Consider the following 26,689-nt stretch of genomic DNA (forward strand, 5'->3'; position numbering starts at 1 on the left):
CTGTTTAGGCAGCACCAACGCTCTGCACAGAGTATGGTCCCAATGGATGGATGGATGTCGTCAGGTTGCTGCAAGGGTTTTCCAGACAGCATCACGCCGTACAAATACGTGGGTGCACGTGCACATTGAAAACTCCTGTGGAATACAAGTCGTGCTTGACAAAGGCCTACCTGTCGGAGTAACCTGAAGGCCTTGCATGGCTGAACGAAGTTGGAAGTTGAGAGTCGGCTCTCAAAAACAGAGGCGACTCAAAACTGGCCACCACAATCTGTTGTGATAGTTGACGGAGTGCCAAAAGGTGCGATCCAGGTGTAGCCAATGGTCCGGGCGATGGTAGGTGTCGAGATGCCAGCTCTTGGTGTAGCCTCTGGCCAATGGATGAATTTGTTGGAACAGGTCAATGAATGGCGGTGTCCGTTCGAAGGTGGTGGGAGACCGACAAGATCCATGTGGACCCGATCGAAACGCCAATCCAGTGTTGAAAAGTTACCGAGTGGTGCGACAGTGTGACATTAGATCTTGGAGTGTTGGCTTTGAAGACACTGCGGACAAAAGCTCAAAAGCTCCATTTTCTTTTTCTGGGTGTCATTTATTTCGACATCATTGATTTTTTCCATCGGTGCCACAAATCTGTAATTGGCTACTATGATTAAAATGAAAATTTATGCAAATGATATGCATTTTGAAGCATATTCTCCGGTATTTCAACAGTGAATCTTTTTGTGTATATACGTGTTTGGCCCAGATAAGTAATATTGCAATGTTAACTATTAATTGATGAATATCTTGTCTGAGTTTGTTGCTAATTTATCGAAATGAATGCATTTAATTGCATATTCAATGTAATTTTAAAGATTAAAATTGGCAGCTTTTTTGGGGGGGGGGGGGTGGTTTGGACATGATGTGTTTGTTCTATTCAGAGTTTGTGATGTGATGATACGATCCATGCATTACGGACAAATAAAATGGGAACCAGAGATGGAAGATTGGCAGCTTCAACCCAGACTGCACGCACGACACCTTCCCCTCTCATGTTCATGTGAGCTGATTTCTGAATGTGTAAAACTTTCATAGACGCGTGATTAAAATACACAAATTAATTTACATCAACTTTTCAATGACATAAATATCCATTAAAAAAAAAAAAGCAGCATTTGCAGGATTTACAAATTCAATATCTCATGAAAAGTGTGTTCAAGTACCATCAAATGGGTTAAGTATAAGTGAAAAACAAATTGACATGCCTTCTGGGAATCGACTTTTCACATTTACAGCTACAAAGCTCGGTCGGTGCACCTCCATCCGGCCTCCTTCCAAGCAAATCTGCCAATGCAGCCACGCTTGATCAGTTCATTGCAGGCTTTGGAGGCAACAGGTAGAGTGGGCCAAACTGGAAGCCAAGACTGGCTGTCTTTGTCCAACGTCCAGCCAAATGACTCTGGGGTTTGGCATCTTTTGCTGACTCAGATGATTGGTGCTCCAGATCCCAGGCTGGTGGCACACAGCGTGGTTCAAGTGCTGCAGTAAGGCATTCTCTGGACTTGTAGAAAAGTGGTGGAGAGCAACACATCGAGGTGAGCAATATTTATTACTTTACCTGGAGTCTATGTTGGGAGATCTGAAAGTCAATCAAACACTGTTAGGATGTTTGTTTTACTGAGCGAGTTTGCTTAAAAGTGTTTTAAAGTATTACGTGTACATTGGCATCTTTCTATGAGAAATTAATAATTTGCATAAATTATCATAAATATGTCACCAAGCGGAATTGATTTTAACAGAGTATTGAATAATATAATTTATGTTTAACACCCAGAAAATATTTCACTGCTTAAAGTTTAGAGCTGGTAATTTACACGTTCAAGAAAATACCTGTACTGACATGAAAAATGCATATAATTTGCATAAATTAACACTATAATTTAAAAAACAACTGAAGATAGTTGAATTTAATAATGAATTGGAGTGGTGATAATAAACAGGCAGAGAGTATTTATTTCCTCCAGTTTTTGAGCTTGTAAGTTACAATTTCAATGAATTAATTATTAATAAACACATGTCATTTGCATAAATTAGCATAATAATACATGAAGGCATGATTCGATTAAGTGGCACCTATCAAAATAGGTCTAACAAGCACCTGGACAAAGTTTGTTGCTTTTGTCTGCTCTGTCCTGTGTCCTCCCACCACGCCACTGGAAGTGCATTAAAATTGAGGTCCACCTCGATATTGGTAGAAGGACAATGCTAATACCTCAATGTGCAAGAGAGCGTCGGCTGCTGACTTTGGGATTCCTTTGACGTGTCGGATGTCGGTGGTGAACTGTGAGATGTAACCGAGTTGGTGGAGCGTGCAAGGAGAATGCGAGAGCGAATGTTGAAGGTTTGTGGTCAGTAAGTACAGATAATTATCTGGACTCTAATAAATGGTGGAAGTGTGCCTGATGGCAAGGTGCACAGCGACCAGTTCCCGATCGAAGGCGCTGTACTTGTGCTGTGTTGGTTTAAGCATTTCAGAGAAGGCCAGTGGACACGAGTCGGCATCAGTGAACTGGTGAAGGGCCGCACCCACCTCGACATCAGAGGTCATCCTACCATCAGGCTTGTCGGTTCCTCTCTTGTTGCTACGTGTGGAATAAACAATGGTAAACGTTGACAAGGCCCAAAAACCTCACAGTTTATGTTGAGATGGCAGTAATGGGAAATCCCAGACAATCTGCACTTTCTCCTCAATTGGACAGATGCCTGAGCCATTAATACAATGGCTGAGAAAATTCAAACCCGGAATGCTAAATATGCACTTCATGGGATTGATGATGATGATGAAGTCCTGCAAACAGATGAAGAGACGTAGGACGTAGGTGTTCCCGGTTTTTCTGTGGATGCTCTGGTGATTAGAATATTATCTATATACACGTAGCAGAAGTGTAATTCCCCAAGCTCTGGATCTATAAAATGCTGAAAGGTCTGTGCGGCATTGTATAGGCCGAATGGCATCTGGAGGAATTTAAACAGGCCGCAAGATGTGGTGGACTGCCGTCTTCGGGATGTCATCTGGATCCACGGGTATCCGATGGTATGCACAGATGAGGTCGATCTTGGAGAGCATTGTAGCACCATGGAGTGTAGCGGTAAAATCCTGAATGCGTGGAATGGGGGTAACGGTCTGGAATAGTCATGTTGTTTAAGGACGAATAACCCCCACAAGGATGCCAATCCCAAGGTGTCCTTTTTGGGTACCATGTGCAGCAGTAAGGACCAATTGCTGGATGTTCTGATAATCCCACGTTGTAACATATAGTCAAATTCCAGGTGGGTGTTACATAATTTTCAACATCCACCTCTGATATCTCCGCATCCACCCCTGTGTTAGGTAAACCTCCACATCCACCTCTGATACAAATGGTAAAAACTGGATGGTGCAAGCAACTGGACAAGGTGAGCAAAAAATTAGCGCTCGGTCCCCAACATCACACCCACACGTGCACAACACCTCATGGAAATTCCACCAACCACGCAACCCTTCGGCCATCACGTCCAACCCGGATACGAAATCAGCCATGTTCGTGCCCCGAAAACATCAAAAACAACAGCAAGCACAACATCCGCTCACCTTCACACATACACACCACCAGAACACGAGTAAGTAGTAAACAAAGTGCAGAGTAGACCTTCGATGATGCGATTTGACGTTTATTGCATAAGATTTGGCAAAATAGAAACACTCCTCCATTGACCTCGCACACCAGCACTTGTCCGGAAATGAGTGCTCGTCTCGGGAATAAAAGCGGACACGTGCCGAGACCCAGGGTCTATTGGCCTGAGGAAGCGCACTGGGAAGCGAGCGAAACGTTGTCCGAGACTGGGTCTGTTCTTGCTTTTTACTTAAGTTAGCAGAGTAGGTGCAGCTTCCTTTTTGGTTGGATGCAACTCTTTATTCTTTTGAAAAATAACTATATATATATATATATATATATATATATATATATATATATATATATATATATATATATATATATATATATATATATATTTGAAGAATGAACAAATTAATTAATGGGATCATCAAGGAAGTGACAAAAATCGAGAAATGCCAAGATGGGAGAGATACAGAAGTAGTGGAGCAGGGGCAGGGGGTAAGATTGTGCAGGAGCTGTTGTACATAACAAACCCTGATAATATTTTCACAGTGAGATTGTGCTGAAAGAAACATGGTGGAGATCATAAATAAATACAATGAACCTGCATATCACGTGGTTGATCAACCACATTGATTATTAATAAGGATACGGCCCAACTGAAAGAATGATAACGAACGTGACCTGTTTCTCCAAGGATCCTTGTGCTCCGAATGAGAGTGCCCGCACTTTCAGCCTGTAAACCCGGTTTGCCTTCAAGGTCTGGTGGGCTACAACTAGTCCTCGTGCCTTGGCATTTGGATCTTGAAGTATTCTGAATGGTGACAGAGTCTCTGGGGCGAGGCTGTGGAAGGTGGTGCGAGTGTGAGGTCGGCCATCGTTATCCTCTGCGATCAACTGCACAAGCTTAGTGCCGGGTGCTACAGTTGAGGGCATTGAGATCAACTTGTACTGCCGAGTGAAATCCACGTAAGGGCAAGGAGAACGAATGTGCGGTGAAAGACCGGAGGAGCTTCTGCGATTTTCAGAATTGAGGCTGCAGTGTTGAACACAACCCCTGTGCAGGAAAACGGGAAAAGGACATCTTTTCAACCGGTGATGGTAAGTTAACTCCATTAAGTGGAGGTCAAAGCACTGCATAAACTGCTCCAAAAGTGTCTGGACGGTGGAGCAAAGGTTTTGGATAAGCAACGACAGTTATTGATCGGCAAGAGCAGTACTTACTTGGAGATGGGGTCAAGGCGAGAGCCAGAGGGACAAGGGCTGGAGACACATTGGTAACTACCTCGCATGTTGAAACACAGCCGGCTCGAACCGCAGGAAACTCCCTGCTCTTCACATTCATCCACATCTACAAAAATAAATTTGTGAAATCTCTGAACAAAAGAGAGGAGAGTGAAGGGAAAGGGGATGGGTGCAATGACTATGTTGAAGTTGAGTGGTTTTGGGCCGGGGTGATATGTGCAATGTGATTACAAAATGGATTAACCAGATTCAGTGGCATAATAGTAAGAGGTACACCCCCTTGGGTCTTTTTGCACGTTGAACACTTTCTATTCCACCAGGAAGCATGTGTTCATTCCTTGGATCACTCCTTGTTAATCCTCCAATGTCCAGGCTGATCGGTCATTTTTACTCTGACCTCTGGAATCGTTTCCACATTTCTCTTTTATATATTTCGTCTCTCAAGTGGTGGATCACCACCATGTGATATCCCCCATCCTAACACGCAATCCTTTCTGGAATTATGAACCTTTCATTGTCAATGTTAACTTTCCATTGTCTTTTTACGATTCCATGACTTTGATTCCTTCGATGCAAATACAAATAAAATATTGAGAGGAGGTGAACATGTCCAGAGGAAAAGTCCATGTAACTTAAACATCAGCAGCAGCATTATCAAATCAAACAGGGAGAGTCCATCAGGAAGTTACTTTGCAAAATGTAAGTGGAATCAAAGCCAATGTACAGGAGCCAACAACCGCAATTAATTAGTCTCACTCCAAAGTAATGTCTGTGTGTGTGTGTGTGTGTGTGTGTGTGTGTGTGTGTGTGTGTGTGTGTGTGTGTGTGTGTGTGTGTGTGTGTGTGTGTGTGTTGTTCATAAAGCATAACATCAATGATCTCTCTGACTCTCTGGAAAATCCTCTAAATCTCTTTGCTGACGACTCCACCCTCTGCCGTACCATCGGTCATCCCTCAGACCGGCAAGCAGCAGCTTCTTCGCTCACTGCAGATCTGGATAAAATCACAAACTGGTCCAACACGTGGAACATGTCTTTCAATCCGGACAAATCTCACACTCTCACGATGTCTCTTCGAAAGGACCGTTTAGAAAACCCCCCCATCCACTTTCTCAACAATCCTCTGGAAGAAGTCCTTTCTTTCAAGCTTCTAGGTCTCACTATCTGCCATGACCTTTCCTGGGAAAGTCACATTTCCAACCTCGCCTCCAAAGCCAGTCGCCGACTGGGAATCCTCCGTCGTGCAAGGTCCTTCCTCGGCCCACCTGAGCTCCTGACCACTTACAAAGCTTTTGTCCGTAGCCTGATGGAGTACTGCTCTCCCCTCTGGGCTGGTGCTCCTGCCTCCCACCTTTCTTGGCTTCATGCTGTAGAAACCAAGGCATTTCGGATCATTGGCATCTCCTGCAATGAGGCTGAGCCTTTGGGCCTCTCACTCAATCACCGCAGATTGGTCGGTGGTCTTCCTGTTTTCTACCGTCTTCTCTCCAGCCTTGCCCCCCCTGCTCTCTCTGTGATTTGTCCCCACCACATTTCCACAGGGCGCTCAAGGTCCGCCAACAACCCCCTTCTGGTAAAACTACCAAAATCACGAATCACTGCTCACCTTCACTCTTTCATTCCTCTTTTTTCCCACCTTTGGAATAAACTCCCACACTGTTCATTCCCATTCTTCCCTCCAGGCTTTCAAAACAGCTGTTCACCACCACCTCTTATCTTCCCCCATCCAAATCCTCGATCTTTTCTACCCCCGATAATCCACCCAAGCCCACTTCCTTCAATTCCCCTGCTTTCCTTCCTGAAAGTCCCTGTAATGTCCATCATCAATTCCTCATGTTCCCCGTCCCATCTCTCTCCCTTCCACAGATCTCCTAATGTCTCTGTTCCCCACTGTTTTGTCCTTCCGACTCCATCCCCTCTTGTCTCATGCCCCCCCCTTGATGTGCGTTGTGTGTTAGCTCTCATACGAGCTTCGACAATGTATACAAATAAACAAACAAACAAAAAAAACATTCTCTCCACTAACTCCCTTCCCCCCACCCCTCCTCTCTTTGTCATAACCTTGCTCCACCCCCTCCTAATACAGTGCAGCACCCTCCTCCCACACCTCTCTCTCTCTCTACCTCCCCCCTCTCTCTACCCTATCCCCCCCTTTCTTCCCTCTATCTATCTCTGTCTTTCTCTCTGGACTTGTCTGGATGGTGGTTATGTCTGGATGGTGGTTATCTCTGGACATGGATGTCCGGATGGACCCTCCCCTCCCTCTTCCTCACCTTGTCCTCACTTCCCCTGCCTTCACACTGCCTTCCCTTTCCTTCATGTTTCCTTCCCCTTTTCTCACACTGTCTTCCCTTCTCGCACCCCTCCTCACTACCCCACCCTTCCTCACACCCCTCCTTCCTCGCTCCCCACCCTTCCTCATTATCCCTACCTCCTCGCTCCTCCACCATTCTCTCTCCATTCAGACAGACCCTACGCTCACACTGCCTTCTCCTTCCCTCCCCTCATGCTGCCTTCTCTTGCCCCCCCTTGTGCTGCCTTCCCCCATCCTTGTGCTGCCATCCCCTCCCCTCATGCTGCCTTCCCCTCTTGTGCTGCCTCCCCCCTTTCCCCTCATGCTGCCTTCCCATTCCTTCCTCTCATGCTGCCTTCCCTTCCCCTCACGCTGCCTTCCCCTCCCTTCCCCTCATGCTGCCTTCCCTTCCCCTCCCCTCACGCCTCATGGTATCCTCCTGCCAAACCCCCTCCACCACCATACAACTCACTGGAGGTCGAGGAGAGGAAGGGCTGTCAATGAATGTGCGAATTGGACAAATTAAAGCTGGTTATTTATTTATTTGCAGTTGTAACTGCTGCTCGGATCAATTCACTTTTTATGAAGCAACAAATCACCAGATCACAGCAGGAGAGCTGAGAGAAACATACGCTAGCTCTAAACTGTCTCGCCTGGGTTTGAATCCCAACCCAGCTGTAAACAGTCACAGGCAGGGTGATTCATCAGTGTGTGTGTGTGTGTGTGTGTGTGTGTGTGTGTGTGTGTGTGTGTGTGTGTGTGTGTGTGTGTGTGTGTGTGTGTGTGTGTGTGTGTGTGTGCCATCTCTCGGATGGACTTTAAACCAGACGTCACATCTGCTGGAATCCCCCCCCCCTTCTTCCCCTACACACTCTCCATTTTCCCTCCCTCTTCCCCCCTCTCTCTCCCACCCATCTCCCTCTCCATCTCCCCCCTCTCTCTCCCCCCTCCCCCCTCCCCCTCATCCAACATCTCCATCAGCGAAGCAGTAATTAATAAAGCGATGGACAATGGCAATGTATGTCACATAATAGGGTGCATGGACCATACGGTTATGTGGGTCATCATAGCATTGGGCCATAATACTAGCGTGTTCAGTTAACGATAGTTCAGTTAATGATGGTTCAGTTAACGATAGTTCAGTTAACGATGGTTCAGTTAACGATAGTTCAGTTAATGATGGTTCAGTTAACGATGGTTCAGTTAACAATGGTATTTTTGTTCAGTAGTGTGAGGTAAGACTATGTACTCTGCCAAGTGCCCTTGTAGTCTTGAATTTGTTTTGTCCATTGTCTCGGAATGTCGAAAAGAGAAACTTAGTTGTACTAAATGTGGGACAAGTGCAATAAGACACAAAGGTAGATATTTCCATGAATCGCAAGGCCATTATCAGAAAATGGACAAATTAACAACACAATGGATCTGAACATGGGAACACAGCACCATGAGGAACACACTCTGATGGAACCTTCAAATACACTGACCCACAATGTGTACTGTAAACCATGAAATATGGAACAAAACCAAGTACAATACCAACAATCAGAACATTTAACATTGAAAAGCCTCGTTACAAACACACACTCAGGAACAGGCACGGATTGTTATCCAGTTCCATCAAGTGGTGGCCTCCTTCTGGTGATGTTATTGATCAGATTTGTCCAAACATCCCGATCCTGCACTGCTTTCCGAAGCTCTGGCAGAGACAGCTTGTTTGCACGTTTTACCCCATCCATCAGGCACATACAAGGTCTTACTCTTCCTCCTCTTCCTTCAACCCTCCCCAGCATGGTTGACTTCTCCAGCCTTTCGTTTTCTGCACACATGATGTGTCCAACCAAAGTATGACAGTTTCTGTTTGAGCATCAGCACTTCTCATGAACATGGGGGTCTAATTCCTTCAAGCACTGATTTTTTTTTTTTTTTTGCAGTCCATGGAATTTTAAACATTAATCTCAAACACCAGATTTAGAAACTGTCAATGGCAGGATACATAATCCACAGCTTTACACATAATCCACACTCAAAGTGTAAAATCAATCGGAATGTTATGGTTCGACTGGACCACCATGTGGAACTGTGGCGCAATATTATTAGGGGCGCAATATTATTAGGGGCGCAATATTATTAGGGGCGCAATATTATTAGGGGCGCAATATTAAAGTTTGACTGTGTGTGGACACACACAACACACACACACTACAAAAACACACACATATATAAACACATAGATATACACGCAGACATACACTACACACACACACGAACACACAAATAGACACACAGACTACACAACCCCAGATTACACAACCCTCCCTCGTCCCTGGACAATGTGCTCGGTAATAAGTATTCCATAAGGGATTTCACCAGCTGTAAATTCCGTCCGCTACGTTCGATGTTCATGTTTTCAAACCTCCATTTGATGCTGATAACAACAACTGCTGAAGCTTTCGAAGAGAAGCGAGAAAAAGAGTCCAAAGATGCCGTCAGTTGGTACCTTCACAGCCACGAGCATCACTTGCGAGTCGGTAACCGCCAGGGCAACCACAATGAAAGCTCCCAACGGTGTTCACACATTCATGCTGGCACAATGAACCTCGGTTGCACTCGTTAGTGTCTGCACACCCACAGTATTGCTGCGATCACACTTACAAATACACAAAACTGTTACTCAAACACTGCAACACTCTTACTCATCAATTCACCAAACGATTGCACACATCATGCGGCCATCACTCACAACATCATGTTATCTTAAAAGAATGTATCGACAACGTACTTGCACCAAAAAAAAAACAAAACATTTAAACAGGACGAACTAGAGCGACGTCGATGCTGCACCATCACAAGTCCCCACGTTTCTCACCTCGAGGAACAATCAAAGATGACATCAAGTTCCACCAGGATTGACCCAATATCAGATTTTTAGTTAAAATTTTTCCCGTTTTGACCCCTGTGACCCCTAAGTCCTCACTCCTTGGGCCATGAACCCAGGGGTCAAATCCAACAAATGGTTACATATTTCATGAGTCACCCAATGGTGATTGCATTCTATACAACGTTTCATTAAAAAGTTTTAAAATGTGCCCGTTATGGTATTTTTCGGTATTTGACCTTTTGATGCTCTCCTGGGAGACAGGGCCACCCTCTTGCCATGTGATGATCATAACGAACAAGTTTGGTGAATTTTTGCCCAAATGTTTAGGAGGAGATAGCGTGACAGACGGACGGGCAGACAGATAGACAGACAGAGCCGATTACAATATCCCCCGTTTCTTTCATAAAGCTTGGGGATAACGAGCACAACCACTTTATTCTTAAACAGACATCCCATCCAGACCAACAACTATTAATTATCTTTTTATGGACTTTCACATTCCCTCTCAGTAACAAAAACAACTCTTTCACTGAGATAATTGCAATATGTGAAGCCATTCCAGATTATCCCAACATGCAGGGTCATTCTTACCCACACAGTGGTCTTCATGATTATGGAAGCCGACGGGACAATTTTTGTTCTGGGTTTGTTTATCCATGTCTTCATCTGACAAACGAATACGTGGGTTTGAAAATGGAAAAGCTAGCATGTGTGTTGTGGCCTGGCAGGAAAAACGGTCTGCGTGCAAGGCCATGCCCGACGGGCACAGGCAGAGGAAGGAGCCAGGTAGATTTCGGCAAATGTGGGAACATGGTTGAGGCAGGAAGGTACACTCATCAATATCTACACGGAGACAGCAAAAGGGACAGGGGGGGGGGAGGAAGAGAGAGAGAGAGACAGAGAGACAGAGAGACAGAGAGACAGAGAGAGAGACAGAGAGACAGAGAGACAGAGAGACAGAGAGACAGAGAGAGAGAGAGAGAGAGAGAGAGAGAGAGAGAGAGAGAGAGAGAGAGAGAGAGAGAGAGAGAGAGAGAGAGAGAGAGAGAGAGAGAGAGAGAGAGAGAGAGAGAGAGAGAATATGAGAAGGAGGGAGAGGAATAAGAGGAGAGACATTAACTTCGGAAACCATTGCAAACTTTGTCATCACCCAATTTTGTAAAATAATGTTTATGCTAAATTTTATTTCAAGCGAATTGTGAGGATTCCTTATTCCTGACCTTCGCATGAACCATTGCCTTGTTGACAGTATTTGTCTTCATCACAAGTTTCATCATCACAGCCATCTGTGTATACACCATGAGGAGGCATTTTAGAATTCCAAGTGGAGGTTCCGATTATCTCCCCAATGCTGGTGATGTTGCAGCAGTTCCAATGCATCCTCTGCACAAACTTCCTGTCGGGCAAACTCGTATTCGAATGAGACTTAAATGAAAAGCATATGAGACTTTCTGACGATTAATGCAAAAAAAACAAACAAACAGACAAGCCGGTAGGCGGACATGGGTAGTCGCCTACCCAATAGAACCTGATGCGATGGGCCTGTTCAATGGGGAATGACCTGAGGATTAAGCACAAAAAAATTCATGATTCCAGCTTCAAGGGTTAATGCTGCAGATTGTTTTTTCGTTAAAATACCCCCACATTTAGAGGTTTTTCGGCCGTTGCTAGGCAACGGAGGGGTCCATAGCAACGGTTCTTTCTCATACATAACTAGGACATACCATGAACCTACCATAGCAGTTTCATGAAAATCTGACTCATAGTCTCTGAGATATAACGAACTTCGTTTTTTTATTGTTTTCGACCAGGAATCATTCAAAGTCTATCTTCTCCGACAGTTTTCATAGGATTCGGCTGGAAATTTTTTTACAATATGGCTGAATGTACTGCCCACAGTCGCTCGTGGCCCGATTTTTGATTTTCGAAAAAATAATTTTTTTATGATTTTTCAAAAATTTCAAAGTCCCGTTACTAGGCAACGGTGTTCTCCATAGCAACGGTTCTCATTTTCACACAACTAGGTCATGGTATGAACCTACCCACCAAGTTTCATTGAAATCACCATTGTATTAACGGAGCACTGGACCGAACAGACAGACATACAGACAAACATATCGACGGAAAAAGTGATAATAAGGGTAGATCAAAAAAAAATTTTTTTTCTTCGACTTTATCGACTACCCAACAAAACTCCAAAAACCCTTTTACGAACATTTGTTAAATCTAAACAAATATCACCAACAGTGTAAATTACAGGTAAAACGTACTTTGACATTTTTTAAAAATGTAGTCCGGTGATCACAGATATTTTGGCTCATGGTGACAGCTGAGAGCTGGAGTTCATGGAGGACAGTTCCTGTAATAAGGGTGATTGGCAAAGGAACATACCGGGACAGATTTTGCCTCCCAAATGGTAGCCGGTGAAACAAGAGCAACGGAAGCTTCCGTGGATGTTCAAACATTGATGCTCGCAGGGGGGCGGCTCATCTGTACACTCATCTATGTCTGGCACACACAGAATATATATCAGGATACCAAAGGAGATGGACATCGTCATGATTCTATCGTCTGAGATAATGCTCTCGGTGAGAGCACATATCGAAATTTTAAAAAAATTTGGATTTTCAAATGGCCAATCAGGCAGATTTGATTAGAATCCCCTGGAGAACAAATGCGGCAATTTTGATGCTTGTATCATCATTTGCACGATTCCTCTCAAAAATTGCTGTTATCTGCTCCACTAAAATGAACAACTTGGAATAAAAGACTCTTGACAACACCACTTAAAAAAAAAAAATGCAGCAATGTTTTTTTCCCACTCTGGAAATCCATTTTTGAAGGAGTGAGGTTGAAATCTGCAGTGCATTGAAATTGCTCGTGTGAGATCTACGTCATTTAACACATGGCAGACACAATGGAGAATGCAAATGAATTGCTCGACCTACCAGCACAGTACAAGTCACCATTATCTGGGTGGAATCCATGAGGACAACCTCCAATATACTCCTGATCTGCAATGGAAGAGCAAGTGCATTTCAAATGCCTTGTCGAGTTCATTTCATTACCAGATTAGCAGTAAAATGAACAAAAAATTATGTTAAGTAGGTCACCAGGGTCGATATAAAGTATTCGCGAGGTACCCGTGCTGTGCATGGGAGGGAGCCCAAAAGCAATCAGACAATGCGGAAACGACAAATGCCAAACCATGATCCCATAAATTAAACATTCCTGTGATACATTTATTCGAACATTAGGCATGGACAGCCGGTTTGTGAAGGACTTCGGCAAAAATCTTACTGCCGCTGACCCCAACGTTCCACAGATGGTTTGGTGGGGCTATCCCCAAAAACTGAGGGAGTAGTTCAGGGATGGACAGATGGACAGACAGACACTAATGCTTTGTAATGTGAACAATCAAAAAAATTGCGACAACTTTTAGAATTTGATGGAGAATTGACGCAACTCATACATTGGCAGAAAGAGGGCACGCACTCATCTCGCTTTGGAAGAGAGAGACAGAGAGAGACAGAGAGTGGGAGGAGGGCACACACCTGGGCTTATAGTTGCACTCAGAGTGATAAAGAGGTATCCGTTTTCAGACAACCACTCAATGTTGTTTCTCCATACGCGGAGCGTTTGTACAGGTGGAGTGGGGAGTTGAGCGTCTGGCTGTTCAAATGTGGTCACATGATTCCACTTGGCACAAGATTTAGTCGAACCCAGAGCTGGCCCAGAAGCAAACATCTTCCCAGGTCCCATCAGTACAGACCTCTCTGAGAAGTTCTGCAACCCAGAATTAGAAACAAAACAATAGTATAACAAAAGCTAGGTTCACATTTGTTGAGAGAGAATTTATAAACTATGTCGAGTTTTTGGTGCAAAGAAGGAAACTCAAAGCAGCCCTGGCAAAGGAAGAGGTTATTCAGTTATCATACGCATGATCTATGCTCATAGACATTTGTTTGAGTAGTATGATGTTGTCGCGGGGGTGGCCGGCCCAGGTTAACCCCCCCGACCCAAATTGTGGTGCCGGGCGGTTCACACTGACAGCCCCCAGATGGCCGAGCGGTTCCTTATTAAGAGAAAGCAGACACGTCGATCCCCGGAGATTTTAACACATGCTCGAAGGGCATGGCAGAAAGAAATGGCAGAGGGGCGGAGGAGTACGGGGAATGAAACGGATGCACACGGGGTTTATCCTCGAACCACACTTCAAATCGATGAATCAGCTGTTCACCACCACCTCTTATCTTCCCCCATCCTAAACCACGAACTTTTCTACCCTCGTTAATCCACCCCAAACCTCCCTCCTTCCCGAAAGTTCCCTGTCCTGTAAAGTCATGAAAGTCCCTGTAATGTCCATCTTGTATATCCCGTGTTCCCCGCCCCATCCCTCTGCCTTCCACAGATCTCCTAATGTCTCTGTTCCCCAATGTTTTGTCCTTCCCTCTCCTGTGCCTCTTGTTTCCTGCCCCCCCTTGTTGTGCATTGTGTGTTAGCTCTCATACGAGCCTCGATAATGTGTACAAAATGAAATAAAATAAAATACAGTTTCTTCAAAGGAACACATTTAATGAACATAAACAAATATGTACAAAGGACGGTAATTCAAAAGGAAAAATTATAATAATATGAAATAAATAAATCCTACAGTCGAGGCCCCGCACACAGACTCAAATACACACAAAAGGGACACAAAGTAAAAAGAAAAACCCTCCTTCCAAAACTATTGCTTTACTTAGCTTGGCACTAAAGCTGACCCTTTGGAACTGGAATCGAGGCGCTTCTCTCGTTGCGGGACGAACCCACGCCAGGCAATCCGCGAGCGGCACTCCACATAAAGGCTCAAAACCCCAGTGTAACAGCTTCAGGTGCTCCGTTCGTCCTCATCAATCCGACCGGAAACAAAAGGGCGGCATCTCACTTCGCCACACGAACCAAACCGCCTCAACACGGATTCAATGGCCATGTCGTCCTCTTCGGTGTGCGCTCAATCTCCGCTCTCGCCTCTCCAAACCATGCATCTTGTGCCTCCCCTCTGATCACGGCTCTCCCAGAATGCCAGGCCAACTCCTTCTTCCTCCAAAAAATGCACAACCCCTCCTGTGCGCTTCCTTTCTTTCGCATCTCAAAAATGCACCACAAAAATCCTCTCAAAATGCGCAAGCTGCCTTTCATCACTCTACTTCTCTCCTACAATCCACCGTATCTGCTGTTCACCCCTTCTTCCTTTTAAGATCCACCTCCGGGAGTGGCTTGCTCGCACCAAACCCGGGACGGCGGGGCTTCTCCTGCTCGGCCAGCTTCTGATGTCACGCCCACCGATAGCCCTTCGGGGCTTGACTTCGCTTGTTGTCATCCTTTGAAGGTGGGGCTTTCTGCCCGTTTGTTCTGGTTTCACGGACGCGTTCTCACATTCATTGCCGATCTTAAAATATAAAAACATAGGGAAAAAATCACAGAGGACAATCACATACAGGGGAAATTATTCTTACTCCCTAAGCTAATTAACACCGCACCACCCCTCGTGTGGTGACACAGAACACTTACTGTAAGTTCACAGATTCCCTACTTATTCACATTGAGATGCCTTCTACACCAAGCAACTCGACACAATACTAAATTCCCTATTAAATTATTCCATCTGCCCCCACAACCGTAATAATATATTTACCTTTTATTCTTTGCACGTACCCAGATTTCTGTAAAAAAAATAGCAATGAAAACAACTTCCACCAATTACACCTATAATAATTAATTGATTATATTGTGCTGTTATGATCAGTACCGACGCAATCAACACCGAATTAAGCAGCTACTTCTGCAATTTGGAGAGAAGTCTTGGTTTATATGCTCATGTGAGCACCCAAGGGAATGAATGAACAGAAAAAGGAAAGAGGGAGGAGGGGAGGAAACACCGCAACGCAAAATGGTTGGGTTAGGAAAAGTTAATGGGGGGGATAAAGATCATGGATCGGAATTGGGGAGGACAAGAGATGGTGGTGGACTGCTGGCCCTGGCGGGAAGAGCGAGACAGAGCATCTTCTGGAAGAGTTGAGGTGCAATAAAGAGTTGAGGTGTACAATCAGCCTGGATTCTGAAAGTTTAACCAGGAAAGGGTTACTGGAAGAACAATAGGGTTACTGGAAGAACAATAGGGTTACTGGAAGAACACATGCATCCTGGAGTTGCTTGGGTGTTTGGATGCATGGGTTGATCATTTGTGTCGACATTAAACGGTAAGGGAGCAAGAACACTGCCTTGAGGTAGTCCATTCTTCTGTCTACGACATCTGCCGCGGTTACCCCTGAGGACCACAAAGAAACATCTCCTCGGCAGCATGTTTTGGATCTGATCATCTTTGGTATCTGGAATAACTCATACACAAGAATCCTATGATTGGCTGTTGTATGCCACAGTCAGGTCAACAAGTAAGATGTATTGAGATGACAAACAAGACTGGACTCAAAACACTGCCTTGGGGAACTCCAGCCTCCATTAGGAGAAGGTTACATTGATGGAAACGCATTGATTGCATGAATGGGGGAAGTCAGAAATCCCAGAATGAAGGCAGCCTTGTATGCCACAGGCGGATAATTGGGTGAGCAAAGCAGGACACCAGAATGTGTTGAATGCCTTAGATATGTCCAGGGAGATGGTGCTAACCTCTTGTTTGAGATTGATGGCCTCCAACCATTGTTGAGAGAGGAGCAGAAGCATGTCTACAGTTAAGTGATGAGGATGGAATCCAAACTGATGGTCAGTGTGCAGAGGTCAGACTGTTTGAAAATCGTAAAGACTTGACATTAGAAGCAATGATATATTTTATGACTTTGCTTGTAATTGGAAGCAAGCTCACAGGCCGATAATTGGGAGGGTCTGTCTTTACACCCTTTGTGTGGACACTGTACTCTATCCACTGGGGATGGAGGAACTCAAGTCATGGTGGAATTACCGCACCCTACCTGTGTTATCCTCTTCTTTAAAATCACTTGGAGCAAAGCATTTCAGCACTGAGAGCACGACCCTTGCATCACCGTCAAAGTAGTGCACACAGAGATGGTCACAAGAAGGCACTCCAAAGCAAATTGTACACGGTGAGCTGACCTTAGGTAAATGGCATCCGTGTGGTCAACATGAACGTTATACGGACACCTTCAAGAAGAGCTTTAAGGACTAACATTGACCCCAATACCTGGGAGCAGCACGCAGCTGACGGGCTACTCTGGAGAAGCTGAGTGAAAGCTGAGACTCTTCATTTTGAAAGAAATATTTGCTCGTTGCATGATTTCAAACAACTCCAACAGAAAGACCGAGCGACTGCCAAAGGCACTCACCACCAACACAACCTCCGATGTTAGACGCGTGGGCACGCGTCCCAGTCCCAAATTGGACTCCACAGACATTAGAGCACCCACAGTGGACAGAATCAAATGGATGGCAAATGACAGGTTTTGACATTCTCAAGTCCTGGAGGTCAACCTTCGTGTGTGTGTGTGTGTGTGTGTGTGTGTGTGTGTGTGTGTGTGTGTGAGTGTGTACAATGTACATACATATATCCATCTATCCATTGGGACTGTACTCTGTGCGGAGCATTGGTGCTGCCGAAGCAGTCTCCTTGGCTATTGGAAACAATCCTGGATGGGTCGCCACTCCGACACAGGATACCAGCAAGCTGGCACTCATTTTGACGACCTCGGAAGGACGACATGCAGAATCAACCCCACCTGGTATTAATTTAACAGCAAAGGTGGATTTGAACTCAGGATCCTAGGATCCCAAGCCCACCACACTTACCATGAAGCCAACACCAGGCATAGACATATTTATTCACTTACAATGAACGTCAATGCAGGAAGAGGCAATTCAGCCCATCAAAGCCTGCGCAACTTTTGCCAACTTATCATTGTTTGTCAGTGATTAATCCTTTCAAATCCTGAGCATCAAGCAACTAAGTAGCACGCATAATTTTAAAACTCTTTGGTATGATTCGGCAGGGCTTCGCATCACCAACCTCCCAGCATCAGAACGGAAGCTCTAACCATTAAACCACCGAGTCTGGAATCAGAAATCTCAGATTTCTATTTTTTAAAAAAAACTGCTTCAACTCTTGTTCTCTTGACTTGCACATGTTGCCCTTTTTAAGGTTGATCATTTTCATCATTTCAACTATTCATCCACATCTGGCTATCAAGGTTGCAAAGGAAACGTGACCACACAACACATCGATGTGGCTCATCCTGTCCACGGGCCTCCCGGGAGTGATGCAATGCCCCAGGCTCATGCCATAATCAACAGATATGGAATTACTATGTAATATTTCACCGTTAGATCATTGGAGTGATTTTATTATTTTTTGCTTTTTACAGTGGTGATAGTAAAACTGACCTGAGAAAGCTTCTCACCTGCATGCAGTCTTCTCCATTTGCTGTTATGTCTGGAACCCGCCCATTGACAAAGATGTCAAACCGAAAGGTCTTCATATTGTCGAGGCCCTTGCAGACCTGGACTACCTTCAAGTTCTCTCCTGCCAGAGTGAAAGGAACATGAAAGCTTAAATTGCATTTTGCCAAATAAGAAATTACTCCTTACAATCTCCCAAATGTCTTTGTCTCGACGCTTCCTCATTACTTTCCTCTTCTGGCTATTCTTATAATAGTCCTTTGTTTCACTTCTGATTCATCTCATCCGGCTTGCTTTTTCTCATCATGGATTCTCAATTTCTATTAATCCAAGTAAAGCAGCCCGGCCATCTAACTTGTTGGGTAATGCTTTTGTGAAAGGTATTGTAATGGACTTTGTATCCCAAACGGGCAACAACATCATCATAACAAACGGGCAACATGAGAATTCCCAAGATGGGGAAAGGAGGCGGTCTGCGCATGCGACTGGTTCGTGGTACAGTGTGTATGATTTATTTATTAAACACATAACAGTGTTAGCATGTGTGTTTGGTCTTATGGGGAATTTGATTACACTCGAGGATGATCGTCCTGCGTGGGAAACTTGCAAAATGGCTCTTTGGGTGGGAACCATATAGGAGGTAGTTCGTGCGGATGGTCTCTTTGTTAAGGGCCCAGGAACCGCCGTGCAGCTTCTATTCACGATCGCACTTGCCGATGCCGCTCCTCTGTGAAATTGCGCCACCTTCTTCCCTCTTGGCAGAACCTGAGGCTTCAAGGCGCGGCCTCACACGACCCAGGCAAACAGCCAATGGCTAGGGTCTTGCTCCATCATTCACACAAATTCACACAAATGAACAACAGAATTTGCACTGCTTTTTCAGTCGTGTCTAGGGTGGCCAGCCAGAGTCTCTCTCAATCACGTGCCTCACAGAACCTCCCTTCACGCTCCTCTTTGTGTCCCGACCGCAGATCCTGCCTCCATTCTCGTCTCTCCTCTCTCTGACATCGCCCCATCCACCCCAGGGGCGTGGTCTCACTAGTTATCATTTCTGGTCTCACTAACAGCTTGTTTTCACTTGCTTGGAAATGTGCGGCTTGGTTGTTGTTCTATGGACGTGATTCCTTTTTACCACCGGTCTTGAAATGCAAGAACATAGGAAAAGGTCACCGGGGGCAATCCTATACTGGGAGAAATTAGCCTGAGACACGACCTAATTTAACACAGCAGCCCCCCCCCCGCCGTGTGGTGACACATAACACTTGAGCTCACAGTTTCCCTACTTCGCTTACATTGAGATGTCTCCTACACATCCACGGGCCATGCAACTCCATACAATCCTACCTTTTCTATCAAATTCCTCCATCTACACCACCAACATAACAGTGCGTTTTAAAATTTAAAGGTTGGATTTTAATGTTGCATTAATTACATGAGAGTAGTTTGGCAATGCTATTTCAATGTTGAGTCTGCAGTCTCCTTATATCTATTGTTTTTTTCTCAACAACACTGAGGCTCATGGAGGAGCAAGGTGACGAGAGTACAACAATGGATGAAATCCACAGAACGTTGATTGACGTCGGCTATCTATCATGGAAAGCAAGGAAAAGCTGACTTTTGGGGCATTAATCATTATTTGGGGCAATAAAAAAAGAGGTATTCCCCTTCTTCAACCAATGTGGGCACTGCACAGCAATGTCACAAACAGCAGCTTCAGCTCGTTTACTCGAGAAAACACGAACACATTTTGACAACAAAAGTAAGTCCAGTATATTACATGAACATGACTTACCAGTAGGAAAAGTGATGGTGCTTTCTTGTTTATAGACTCCATTTGTCACCTTCAAACCGTTCCTTGCTCCTCTTTTCTCAAAAGCCAGTGCCCAATAGATCGAAGTGAAGTGAAAAACAACCAGAGCAAGTTCGGAACCTGAGAAACAACAATGGAGGAAATATGAGTCTGTTACTGTTAATCCTGCTAGTAAGAAAAAAAAATAAAAAAAAAAAAATAAAAAAATAAAAAAAAAATATATATATATATATATATATATATATATATATATATATATATATATATATATATATATATATATATATATATATATATATATATATATATATATATATATAAAACAATCAACACCTGGATCCTAATATTGTTCATCATCACATCTCACTCTTACCTTTTTCCCAAATAAACTGTAAAGTATTTTACCAGAACTGATGGTATTTACTAGGGATTTTCAATCTGGCATATTAAACACTCTCATAGCACTGAGACGTCTTTTCTTCTTTACTTGTGGTATTCTCCGTTATCCTGACGTTAAGGGATTACCACAATCTCATCTCCTGAATTTCTACGGTGATTTTGATACCGTTGATAATAACATTTTAACCTTGTGTGACTCTCTTCCCACTTCGGTAATCCAGGACTGCCTATCGTCTGACTTATATCTTAAACATGGCTACACAAACTGTCTCCATCAATTACCTTTACTCAATGCCCATTCCTCTAATTGTCAGTGTGCCTCAAGGCTCAGACTTCAGTCCTCTCATTTTTGTAACTTACACGTTTCCTCTCGGCGACATTTTGTAGTCATAATGCCAGTTTTATTGGTTATGAAGAAGAGACTCAGATAGTCATTTGCTTTCATGCTGATGATCTAACAGCTAGTGCCACATTTTCATCTTGCTTAACTGAAGTTCAATCCTCGGTGATGCAATTTGACCAGTCTGAAACCGAAATGCTTGTCTCTGGCTCTTCCTCGGTTCTGAAGAATGTCTCAAACACGCATATCACAGCCATTTTATAAACCTGCAACCGAGGCACTCTGTCAGACTCCGAACGTTCATTTGAGGGACGTATTCACACTGTTACCAAATTGACCTTCGTCCATCTGCATGACATTGTTCAGATTCCAGACTGCTTGAATCATAAAATGACAAAAATCCTCACCTGTTCCTTGGTGAGATTTTGGAGTTACTATTGTATCTTTCTCTTCTTGTCAGATTGCTTCAAAATTCCCTTCACCCTCTTCAACTAGCACAAAAAACACAACGAGCACAAAAAAACACGACTGCATGCAGGTGCACTAAACCATGAAAAATGGTGCACCGACTTTGGTCCTGCGAAGGTTTCATTTTTAAGCGGTGATCTCAAGCTCATGGTGGAACTCGTACTTGTAGTTCTTTGTGATGTGTGCACCGAACCACCACTCAGTGGTTGTATGCTTTATGGCTGGTGTAATTTTCCACGAAGAAATCGATTTCTGTGTCAACATTATAATATCAGAATGTTAGTATAGGTGAAACAGGGTTTGATATTCTCGACATGGACAATGAAACCAGGTATTATGTGACGTCAGTTGGCATCAACCGAACACCCTCAGCACTCATTCTTGTCTTCTTCGTTGCATTTAACTCTATATTGACCAATTTTTATACAATATAATTGGTTATCTGCCAATTAGTGGAAGTCAAGCACACCTGTATATTTAACAGATGTAAGTAAACTCGGTACTCAAACTTCTGTGTCAGGTATGTGTAAAATATTTGCAGCAGTATTTTTGTGCAGATTCTTTTTTGCATAGCATTGTAGAAAAAAAACAATCACAATGTTTACCATTCGTATTTGCCACTGGCTGTCTACACCTTTTAAACTTTGTTATTGTAATCTTTCCATCCTTTATCTCTCTTTTGTCTCCTTGTTAGAACCTAAGGACATAAATATCACAATACATCCATACCGAGATGTGATGGAACGCTGCCAATGCGGACAGTAATGATGTGTGCATCCGCCGAATCACCAGTGGCATTGGCATATACTTCAAGAACTGGGAGTTCATGGCCATTCAGCTCACCACGGAGGGTTCCCGCCAACCGCTGTAGGTAAGAGTAGCCTGTATATTACAGGAACAAAATGGAATTAGATTCAGTGAAAAATATTCATTCTCTTTTGAGAAGCTAAACCTCACACAATACAAACCAGTATATATTGGACAACATTAAAAAAAATTTAAAATCTTTAAATGTATTGTGCATCATCATAATAAACTCTTCATGACACACTTACTTGGACAAGCACTGCTAAGACAATCCTGTGTTTCCATGGCTGTCCCCTCACATTCTCGGGCCATATTGTTTCGAGCACGCTGGCGACACGATCTCTTTCGCCACCTCTTACCTCTGCCACACGTTGCACTGCAATCACTCCACATACTCCAGGAACTCCAGGTGTCATGCCCTGTGAATGAGAGGTCAAAATTTTGCACATGTTATCGTGATTATAATATTCAATATAAATCACAGCACTAGAAATAATTATGGAAATTGTTTAGTATCCCCTAAGCCGATGGCTTAGCAGCTTCTCGGATAATTGGTAACTCCCGTGAGAAGAAATTAAGAAAATCCATTTGTTGTGGTTATTCTTGTGATGCTCTTCAGCTAATGGGTATACACTTGTGTTAAATCTCAGAATTGTTGAAGTAAAATAATAATTAATTACATCCTGTGAAATGTGAGCATGGACATTCTATGCTCTATGGATCACATGATTATCGCAAAGCACTGGTGTTTTATGTATTGATCATGCTGAAACAAATATTTTTTCATATTGAGATGTGTTCTTTGTCCACAAATTATGTACTAATTTATCTTTATTTGCTTTAAAATACTTTTAAGCAACATGGAAGTGTGGAATCTGTTGTAAAGCATTGACTAAAGTGACTGTTACCATATAAGGAATGGTTCACCAGGTAACATTGGCTGCAAAGGCACTGAGACAATCATTATGCTTATCAGGTCTCTCACAATGATAGAGTCAGAAACTCATTGCATTTGCAAATAAGGGCTGCTCATGGTGGGGGCTGCTCAGGGTAATGAGTTTCCTTGTTTGCTCAGAAGTAACTGTGTCAGGCCACGAGTAAATGGAATAGAATCTCTGTTCAATATACTGTGGTCTTGTTAATCCCATATTGTGGTGGAGTCTGCGGGCCTACGGGGAAGGGCGTGGTGGTGTGGGAGTGGTCGGAGTGGTCATCGTATCTGCAAGGGATATAAGGTGTGCGCGCCGCCTGAGGCGTCGTAGGAATGCAGTAGTCGAACGCAGCTTGTGCGTGTGCGTACGGAATAAAGGAGAGCCGCGGGCAGAGTACGCCCGCGCTCGCGCTTGTGCAACACAGCCCGGCTCGACTGTTCCTCCGCTCGTGTCTGCCTGCTAAGCATCTTCCATTTCAGTACATTACACATATAACTGTAATATATCCTTTAAAACTTAAGGATCATTGATTAATTATTTGTGAAACGTGCTCTCCTGAGTGCTCCAGTAAAATGCTCAATAACATCAGTGCACACTGAAAGTGAATATTTCAAACCAGATGACTTTCAAACCATATGATTATAATAATAATGAATATATAATCCCCATACTGGCACAAGCACATCTGGGCCTCGTGAGGGATATTGTTGCTAGTCCATGCTTAGTTAAAGGAAATATGTACCCATCTATTATGTTTGCTGCTCTGATACTTTAAAATATACTTGATGATGGATCATTGCATACTGAAGGTTGTTATGTAAATGAATAGATATAGTATGTTAGTTAACTATGTAACAACATAATCTTTATGTTTCACTTGGTTGACAAATTGGGTAGAACTAGTTTGGCTGGTGCCGGAACGTCAGGCCCCCAAAAGGCATTGCAGTCTCATCAACTCTGGTCTCCCATTCAATTGTAAAAATTGTACAAGCATGAAGCTCATTAACTCTGCCTTCCCATTGTCCTCTTATTTTGATTGTAAAGCAGGAGTCTCATCGAAATGCTGAAGTCATGGACCTCTGATTGTATTGCAAAGCTGTGAAAACCAGATGGTCCATCGGGGTGCTGCGATAAATGCTTATCATTGCCGATGTAAATGAAGGTTTCCTGTGGATGCATGCCCCTGAAGGAAGACACACATTCTTTCAAAGTGCTATCTGCTTTAATTATGCACAAGATTGTTTTCTCTTTGCTTAAAGGACCTCGTGTGCAAGCAAAGCTTTCTTGTAGTCTGGTATCGATTAACCAAGTACCCTGTGACGTTCTGACCCCTTCCAATTTTCTAATCATAGAAAGGGCCATGTATTCTAGCTCAGAGTCAGAGATCTGCTTGGAATCTTGAGACAAGCTTTTGTCTCCACAGATATGTGTTTTTTAGAATAAACGATCTGTTAAATTAAAAAGGGGTTTTCTCCTTTGTGGAAATCTTCAGCACAGCATTTTACAGACAAATTTCAAATGTGATTATATTGACGGGGTTGCTAATATGGCCACGTTATGCCGAAGCATTAAGCTTCATGAATAGCCAAATTAAATAAAACCATGTTTGGGTGGAAACACAGTTTCTTACCCTGAATGAGACCTGCATTCCACCGGTCTCTTAAAATGAGTTGGTTAACTGAACTTAGGTTTGCCAAAGGGATTTCCTAAATGGTGAAATGGTTCATGCATGCGAGAAGACGGGAATCAGGAGATACATCTCTTATAAAACAACACAGATTTATTAAAAGACCCACGAGACAACATGAATGGATAATCTTGGGATGACAGATAGACTGAAGTAAACAAAACAAATAAATAGAGACAACTTACTCAGTAATTCGAGACTATACACTTAATACAGAAATATAGAGAGAGAGATCTCTGGTGCAACACACTCATCCACTCACACACATGAAGGGGAGAAACCAGGAAAGGTTTTAAAACAAACTTCCTGAAGCAGAACTTACCCCAAATGTTGACAAAAAAAGTTCTTTCTGAAGTCCCTCCTGGGTTGGTTGCTCTACAAGTGTACTGACCTTTATCACCTTCATGCACACTTTTGATCTGTAGAAACAAATTAGTCTCACAAGGAAGAATATTACCCATTTGTTGGGGTTGTCAAAGGAAATGTAAAATAATTTGAAAGCAAACACAATGACGACATCACCATGGTTTGTAATATATAAAAGGAGCTCGGTCTCAGCATACCTGCATTCGTCCAGCAACAATTGTCCTTTAGGGGATACCACTAATGAACCAAGAATAATCCCCCCCCAACACATTGCAGCACAGCAATTCATGCATACACACGTATACATGCACGCAGCATATAACGTGCTGCACAAACACGCACGAGGAGAGTTTGTTTCCCAGCATGGCCCATGCCTAATATGTACCCCAGACAGTTTGATCAAAAGAAGGAAGAGAGGAGGAGGGGGAGGGGGAGGAGGGAGGGGAGAATATTTAATTTTTTTGATCTTACTCTTTGTGTGTTGTATATTATTTGGAATTCAGTATCTAAAAAGGCTGTGATGAATATCCCATCAACACTATTCCCCTCCTCATTGCATGAGTGCAATCTTTCCTATGTTGGTATCTATACACCACCAAATATAATTTTTCCTATTAATAACAACTACTGGTTTTTTTTTAGGTTTTTTTTTTTGCAATTGCAGAAAGATTGGTATTCCCATCAGCGAAGTGATGCATCTTACAATCTAGTTTATTATGAAGACACAAAAAATAAGGTACCACATAATAACAAAGGGGATACAAGCCGATTTAGCAACAGAAAGATTGGGAGGTATTTTGTCATCATACTTATCTTTCATATATTTCCTCTTGATACATAAATAACAACAAAGTTTTTGAAGAACATCTGGCATATGTGTCGGAATACTTTTAATAGCTGAATCGAAGAATATTTAAGGGGTATTGAGCTTCAAGAAAGTTATCATTTTTGTGTTCAAGGATATTTGTACGAAAACGCTGTTTGATATTTTAATAAATATGTTCTACAACATTAAAATGGTAAATTTTCAATTTCTGAGTTGGCTTTACACACGAGGTACGAAACCGACAAATGCAGATTTAATTAGAATACTAAATAATGATCGAGTTCTAAAGTTGATAAGGTACAGATCTCTTTAAGAAATCCAAAACAAATCTTATTGGTGTAATGGCGTTTGTGCGTGTGTCCGCAACCATATCTCGGACATGGATGGACTGATTTTATTCGTAGTTAGCACAAAGACAACACATGATGGTATTCATATGCACATCATTTTTTTTCTGACATCAGATCCAAGATGGCCGACTGGCGGCCATTTTAGTTGTAAAAAAAAAAAACATGGTGTCGAATACGTCCTCAACCATTTCTCAGACATGCATTTACCGATCTTGTTATACGCCAGAGATATATATATATATATATAT

General features: G+C 43.2%; 1 protein-coding gene across 7 annotated transcripts in view; it reads right to left on the reverse strand.

Annotated features, from left to right (window-relative positions):
* Positions 1–3,673: 3,673 nt before the first annotated feature.
* Positions 3,674–26,689, reverse strand: part of LOC147012594 (hemicentin-2-like) — a 62,346-nt gene continuing 39,330 nt past the window's right edge. For 5 of the 7 annotated variants that reach the window (XM_085853611.1, XM_085853609.1, XM_085853608.1 and 2 more), the window contains 13 exons: positions 25,222–25,318; positions 22,529–22,699; positions 22,203–22,355; positions 20,249–20,386; positions 18,459–18,580; positions 13,605–13,836; positions 12,999–13,064; positions 12,442–12,558; positions 11,271–11,336; positions 10,642–10,893; positions 9,670–9,789; positions 4,860–4,986; positions 3,674–4,692 (listed from right to left, as the gene is read on the reverse strand). In XM_085853611.1, the coding sequence (XP_085709737.1) occupies positions 4,275–4,692; positions 4,860–4,986; positions 9,670–9,789; positions 10,642–10,893; positions 11,271–11,336; positions 12,442–12,558; positions 12,999–13,064; positions 13,605–13,836; positions 18,459–18,580; positions 20,249–20,386; positions 22,203–22,355; positions 22,529–22,699; positions 25,222–25,318 (2,079 nt within the window). In that variant the 3' untranslated portion in view covers positions 3,674–4,274. Of the gene's footprint in view, positions 4,693–4,859; positions 4,987–9,585; positions 9,790–10,641; positions 10,894–11,270; positions 11,447–12,441; positions 12,559–12,998; positions 13,065–13,604; positions 13,837–18,458; positions 18,581–20,248; positions 20,387–22,202; positions 22,356–22,528; positions 22,700–25,221; positions 25,319–26,689 lie in introns of those variants that run through there. The other 2 variants (XR_015051006.1, XR_015051007.1) reach the window with 2 other exon arrangements.

The sequence above is a fragment of the Eptatretus burgeri genome, chromosome 14 (genome assembly GCF_056783735.1).
Source record: "Eptatretus burgeri isolate ZD-2024b chromosome 14, Ebu_testis_v1, whole genome shotgun sequence".
Classification (NCBI taxonomy): domain Eukaryota; kingdom Metazoa; phylum Chordata; class Myxini; order Myxiniformes; family Myxinidae; genus Eptatretus; species Eptatretus burgeri.